General features: G+C 26.6%; 1 protein-coding gene across 1 annotated transcript; it reads left to right on the top strand.

Annotated features, from left to right (window-relative positions):
* Nucleotides 1-284: 284 nt before the first annotated feature.
* On the top strand, nt 285-2,964 carry LOC100207128 (uncharacterized). The gene is made up of 4 exons (XM_065801457.1): nt 285-357; nt 462-821; nt 2,624-2,706; nt 2,782-2,964. Exons 1-4 carry the CDS (start codon nt 348-350, stop codon nt 2,818-2,820), a joined length of 492 nt encoding a protein of 163 aa, XP_065657529.1. The 5' UTR covers nt 285-347; the 3' UTR covers nt 2,821-2,964.
* The last annotated feature ends 4,808 nt before the right edge of the window (nt 2,965-7,772 follow it).

Genomic DNA, 7,772 nt, shown 5'->3' with positions numbered 1-7,772 from the left:
TTACTAAATTTCACAACAACACTGAATTTTAGAATAGACTTGTTTTTATTTATTTTTTAATGATAAAAAAATTTTTTTTTTCGTTATATAAGATGATCTATGATTAAAGTTATAGTAATATAAAAATAACAAAGTAATATAATGATAACAAAAATAATAAATTAAATCCGTCATAGAAATGAAACATTCATAAATATATAATAATGATTGTTCGTATTAAATATACATATCAATTAAATAAAAAGAATTAATTATTAACACTTATTTTACAATTTTGTGGGAGATTTATTCAATACAACCACGACTTATTTTAACTCCAACTGTGTTTCATATTCGACGTGAGTAGCATGAGTCAAGGTAGGGTTTTCTACACTTTTGTTATAAAACGAAAATATGGAGTAAGCTTTAATTAATAAGTAACTTTTTAGTTGCTGCATATATTACTTTTATAATATTTATAGACTTTTGCATGGATTATTCAAACGGACCACACAATCCAGTTGGCACTAATACAAACTGGGGTACTGCACTGTTAGAAAAAGGTTCGAAACGAAAAAGAATAGACTTCAACGAGTGCGTAAATAAAAAATCAAACAAACCAAAAAAAAATTTTTTAAACTTTACAAGTGAAGACGGAATATATCACGCGGAAAATACAAATCTTTCCCCGCACAATTTTAATCATAGACAAGAAGATACAATTTACCTTCCATTAAAATCTTGTGTATTTATTAACTTGACTAGCTACGATGAAATAAGTATTCATAGTGGAAATTTCTTTTTCGGAGATGACCGAGGAGTTTATGTGAGTACAAGCGCAGGTAAGTCACAATATTCAAAATTTATTTAGCATAAAGTACCAAGGTATCTTAAATATCTTTTCTTTTATATGAATTTTTATCCAGATTGAATTTATATAATCTTGACTTAATAAATCAAAATAAATAAATTTTGAAACCAGAAGAAATCTTTTTTTTTTAAATATTTAAAAAATTATTGAAAAATTATGGGGCTAGAGACTTATATGTGAAGAGATTTGCCTTTTTCTACGCTAGAGGGGAACGGGGGCAGTTAAAATATTAAACATAGTTTATTATTTTAATACCAAATATCATACTTTATAAACTCTTTTGTATATTTCTTACTTGTTGCGGATTAGTAATATATGTTTCAGATGGTCCATTGTTATAAGGTGTTGCGAAAAGTAGATGATTTTTCTATTTTTTAAATATCTTTATTTTTTTATTATCCACACTTTTATATTCTTTTATATTTGTACATTGTATATACTCTTAAAAGGCAAAATAAAATTAACAAAGTTTTTGCACTTGCTGTAAGATATCTATACAATCAATACTGCAGATGGAAAACTTGATTAGCACAACATATATTAAGGCATCGTTATATGCACAACTGTGTATGCATAAACTCTATGAACGTTTATATTGGTATAGATAATATAACATTTTTTGTTAGTTCAGAAGTAAACTTTTGCTTCATTTCAGACAGTTTTTATAAAAAAAGAAACCTTTTATGTGTCTATTTTTTCTTCCACTAACAAATATGCTTGAAGTAAAACTAGTCTTTTTTTCTACCGGTTTCTCTAAATACTAAAAAAAAAAATTTGAAAAACTCATTCTGAAAAGCAGGCCTTATTTAAAAACAATTAATTTTAAAGATCTGTTTAAAAAATATTTGTTTTGTCTTAAAACTTTATATGAATAAGCGAGCAGTAACTCATATGAATGAGCGAGCAGTAACTCTTTTCAAATAGTTCCAGAACTTTTTAGACTCTAAGCTCTTTTTCAAACTTTGGCGCGAAAAATATACAAGACTAATAACTATTATATTCACGCACTTCATTATCACTTTGATAGTTCTTATTTTCATTATGATTTTGATTTAAATAGTTTTTTTTTCTAATGCCTCCATTAATGTTACCTTACAATAAGATGGTAACTGAGTTTTTTCAAAATGTCAACGTTTTTTAAATTTGTTTAAAACTTTATTCAGATTTGTAAACTCTAATTTTTATAATAAATTAATGAACGTATTGTGGTCAGTCTTATACAGTCGTAGCCTAGGGTAAAATTTTAACTAATTAGCTTGAAACTGGAAATGCTTGGATTTATCCTTGACATAAAGAACGTAAGAATGAATACCGCCAAAATTAGATGTTTGATATGACATCAATAAAATATAAAATATAAAAAAACGTATAATATAGGTATTACTAAAGGTCTTCGAAAAACAATTTGACTTCACAAATGTTTGAATTAAACAAAGTTCCAGTTAATTCAACCTTTGGCAGATATGAGGTAATTATTAAAGTGAAGGCAATTATAATTGGTGAAAAATGTTTAAGTGAAGGGAGTATATAACTTTTATATAGTTTTTCTAACAGTAAACAAAACAAGACTTTTAGTTTCATGACATTATAAAAAAAAAAAACACCTAACTTGATATAGAAACATAATAAAAAAGTAACAAAATAAACAAAATACAAAAACTAGACATAACAAAAATAACGTAAAACCAAAATGAATTGCCTTATATAGTTGAATTATAAGAACAAAATTAAAATTATTATAAAAATTAAAATGTAAAACGTTTTTTTCTTTAGGTGTTGCATTAAACTTCATGAGACACAGTACAAAAGAAAAGAAATTATACACTGCAAGATCATTTATTTTTACTGATCCTTTGGTACGCTTTTTGTTTAAATAGTGTTTGATTTTATATTGCTGGTAACCGATACTTAATTTCATTTATTTTGTTTAGAAAGCTCAAGAAATCTACGAACGTTTATTATCTACTTAGTTGCCTACTTTATTTAGACCTTTTATCTACTTTGTTATCAACTTAGTTGTCCACTTTATTTATTTAATCAAAATCAATCTTTATAATTGAATGATTTAAATAAATATAGCTTTATAATATTAGGTAGTAAAAACCATTTCTTTTTATTTTTATGCGTTTTTAATTGATACGTTTGTTAATTGATACCTTTGTAATAATTTTATTGTTACTTTAAAAAAATGAGCAAAATTTTTAAAATCACCTTATATACAAATAGTAGATTGTACCAGGTTATGGGCGTACAAACAAGTTTGGGTTGGTACACCCAACCAAGTTATATTATGGTTATATTAGATTATATAACCAAGTTAGTTGAAATATCTCAAATCTGTTTTCTTTAAGAAGATTACAATCTTTTTAGTCAAAAGTATTGCAATCCTTCAGAAACCGCCAATCGATTGGTTAAAAAATTGATATTTTCTATTAATAACAATAGAACAATAGTTATAATTGGATAACGCACACATAGTACAAAACAGGTGCGTTTTATAAAACAGGTACTAAATTAAGTTGATAAACAAAAGTTAACATTTTGAATAGACCAATAGGATTTCTAGTAATTTAATTAAAACTGCTTTGTACTTCAAGTAAAATCACTTTAAATTACTTAGTACTTTAAATAAAAAACTTATTCATCTTTAAAATTATTATTTTGGAATTGCCCAGTCCTGGAATTTGTGCCCAGATTCTGAATCCTAATAAAGTTGGTAAAACAAATTTTTATATAGATGTTTCAAAAATAACACAATTATATTTTTAAATCGATAAACGGAAACATAACATTAATAAATTTAAAAAACCGACAGGTTACTAAATGAGTTTTTATTTTTTTAAATCACTTGCGAATTATTAAAAAAGAAAACGAAAATAGAAAAGAGGAACTGATAAAAACAAACAATTAGTTGCTGAATTACGAAAAGGTTCTAAAAGATGTATAGGTGATGATAGAATAAAAAAGTACGATAACTGAAAGATTTTCAAGTAAGGTATAATTAACAATTTGAAAAATGGTTTGTAAAGTTGGGATAATTCGGAAAATAAAATTATAAATCTAATTGCAAATAAACGTAAAACATAAGAATAGAATGACCATATTAGAAAGGGCCTGTCCATTAATTATGTCAATAAAATAAGAAGGAGGAGGTCTAAATGCTTTTGAGAAATGTTGACAAGGGGGAGGGGGAGCGGTTAAGACAAGTTAAAGTCAACAATGTATGACCTCGCATAGATTAAACCCCCCAATTTGAGGAGGTTACAAATTTATATGGTCATAATTTTCGAACGCTGAGAGAATATACTACAAAACTAAAAATTTATTGATGAATATAAGTCTAGTCAAGAATAGTAAAAAAAATATTTTATCAACTTGTTGCTCTCAAATTTAAGGCAAGGATGGGGGGGGGGGGGCATTTTGGGGCTTTTTTGTTGCTCCAATAATGTATTTTTTGCAATCTGTATATATATATATATATATATATATATATATATATATATATATATATATATATATATATATATATATATATATATATATATATATATATATTACAAAAAACATATATCCAAAAGTTTAAAGATATAGGATTTCAAATAGATATAAAAAAACAAATCTTAAATCAGTTAACTTCCTTGATGTCGCCTTTAATATAGTCCAAAACACTTATAAGTCTTTCAAAAAGCCCAACGATAATCTTCAATACATTCACACATCTTCTAATCACCCACAACAAATTATCAAACACTTACCCACTTCAATATGCAACAAACTTTCGCAAAATTCCTCAAACGAAGTTATATTTAACCAGTCTAAAAACGAATATGAATAAGCTCTAAAAAATAGCGGATACAAAATATACTCCCTTAAGTATCAGCTCCCTTAAGTAAAAAAATCTTAAACACAATATCATATGGTTCAACCCCCCATTTAATATAAACGTCTCCAAAAAATGCTGCTAAAATGTTTTTAATTTTACCAGAAAAAAACTTCCCTAAAACACACAAACTTCACAAAATCTTAAACAGAAACACTGTATAGGTAAGCTACAGCTACACTGAAAATATCAAAAAAGTTATAAAAAACCAGAACAAAAAATATCTTTCCAGAAATTGAAAAAAATGCAATTGTCGAAATAAAACAGAATGTCTCTTGAATGGTAAGTGAAAATCCACAAACATTATATATAATTGCATCATCGCACCTAAAAACCAACCCAGCAAATTTTATATTGAATTATCGGAAGGTGAAAGGAAAACCAGATAAAACAACCACAAATCATCATTCAGTAATGTTAAATACAAAAAGTTCACCGCCCTATCAAATTACGTCTGGGATTTGAAAATTAATTTAACGAATCCTTATATTAACATGGTCTTTTCTGAATTCTGTACCCCCCCCCCCAACTCAAATATTTCCAAAAGGTGCCCACTGAGTCTTTATGCGGTAGTGGTGTCGTGGTAGGGCGCTCGCTTTATAAGCGAGAGGTTCCGAGTTCGATCCCCACCACGTCCCTGGTAGTACCGCGCTCAACTTATTTCTCCGCGCAACGGCCTTGTTCGTCAAGATTCGCGTTTCGGAGTTATAGAGTTGAGAGAGGGTTATAACCACAATTAAGTAACCTCCTTGTCTGTAGTGGCTTTCTCGGCCTTGGGAAGGTGAATAAATAAACAAAGAAAAAAAACAAAACAAAAAACAAAAAATATATATATGTATAAGAAATTTGTTATTACATTGTATCCAAAACCTGAGGAACTGCTAAATAAAAGGACAGAAATTATATCAAAAAAGAAAATAAATTCTTATCAAAAAATTACAAAGCTCGGTACAAACCCAACTAACAACTAACAATAACTATATTACTCTACCTCATATACCAATAAGTTACTCACACACACACACACACACACACACACACACACACACACACACACACACACACACACACACACACACACACACACACACACACACACACACACACACACACACACACACACACACACATCTATTGTAATATACTTCATGATATTATTGATATTTTTATATTAATTTTTAATGTTATATTTATTTAATATATAAATAATGCACATTATCACATAAACGAATATTTTTAAACAACCATTAAAACATTTAACTATTTCACGCCTATTAGCTTACTAAAAACGAATTAATAGTAACATTAACCTAACTTTTAAACAATTTCCGTGCAGTAAAGATCTAAATATAAATATAAACCGTAACGTCCAATAAACATATTGTAGCAAAATTAAATTATAACTACTTGCCTGAAGATTGTGGTAACACATGAAACTCAGAGTTGCAATTTAAATTATATATTATAAACATTAGCATCTAGCTAATTCCTGGTACTGCGGGTAACTGTAACATAAATACTATATAGCTATAGTTTATAATAATTATAAATAAAGTATAAATAATATATAATATATAATAATTATAAATAAAGTATAAATATAGTATAATATTAATATTATACATGATAATATAAAGATATTTTCTTTATTCATATATATACATTTACGTATATATATACATATATATATATATATATATATATATATATATATATATATATATATATATATATATATATATATATATATATATATATATATATGTATATATATATATATATATATATATATATATATATATATATATATATATATATATATATATATATATATAAAGAGAGAGAGAGAGAGATTATCCCATGAAACTTAAAATTTATCAATGAATATAAGCCTATTTGATAATAGTAAAAAAATATTTTATCAACTTGATACTCTCAAATTTGGGGCATTAGGGAAAGGGCTAATTTTTAGGCTTTTTTGTTCCAAGGCATCAATCATCGCAATTTTTCATTATTATTATTATTCATATTATTTGAAATAAGTTCATAAATTCTTAATTTTATCGTTAGTTTTATATTATCATAATTTTTTGTAGATCAGTTTAATTTTCATTTAGTGACAGTCGTAAAAAATGGCTAGCCGATGACTAGCCATTTTTTACGACTAATTCCATTTATGGTTCGCTAAGAAACCGATGAACAAAACTACTCAAACCGCTCAAAACGCTTGTTAAGTTCCCATATAGGTACACGTCAAATCCACTACAAAAATATTTGCTGGGGAGCATTTTTTTTTTTATATTTATCAGAAATAACATGTAAAAAGTAATTTTTTAAATATGCTTATATTCATATTTTATTAATACTTTATTTCAGAAGCATTGTCAGACATTGTGAGCGACAGAAGTAAAAAGTGGTTGGAATCCTAATAATACGAAACAAAACCTAGAGAAACAAATAAACATGTTGGTGTCAGGCTTGTGGAGCTTTGTCCAAGTCGGAACCGGGGAGCCGCTGTTTTTTGGTGGAGCCGTAGCCGAAGCCGTAAAAATTGAGCAGATCTCGACTATAGTGTTTTTTTAAAGGAATAGAATGTATGTTTTTTTTTTTATTGTAGACAATTTTTATTCCTTTATTGTTTAATTAATTTGTTGAATGAATTATTTATCGAACTTTTTTAAAAATATTTTTTCTAACAGTTACAGTCTTGCCAAAACGTAATAAAAATAAATATATTATGATTTAGAACTCAACAAAATACTTTTAATAGCATTTCTTATTATGTTTTATTAAGAAAAAAAACAAGTAAATTATACATGGTAACATTCTTACAGTATTACATATACTGTTTTATATTATATTTTTATATTGATACTATACTGTTAATTATTTGATACGTGGTTTAATGACCAAAGGTTATTCATATCTTAAAAATTATACTACTCAGTCGGCACAGAACGTACAAAAGACGTCTTTAAAACGTCTTTTAAACATTTCGAACGTCTTTGAAAAATTCAAAAGACGTCTTTTTTAGGTACCCTG

Source organism: Hydra vulgaris, chromosome 07 (assembly GCF_038396675.1).
Source record: "Hydra vulgaris chromosome 07, alternate assembly HydraT2T_AEP".
Taxonomy (NCBI): Eukaryota; Metazoa; Cnidaria; class Hydrozoa; order Anthoathecata; family Hydridae; genus Hydra; species Hydra vulgaris.
The sequence above is the reverse complement of the archived record's forward strand: the minus strand, read 5'-3'. Positions and strand labels throughout refer to the sequence as shown.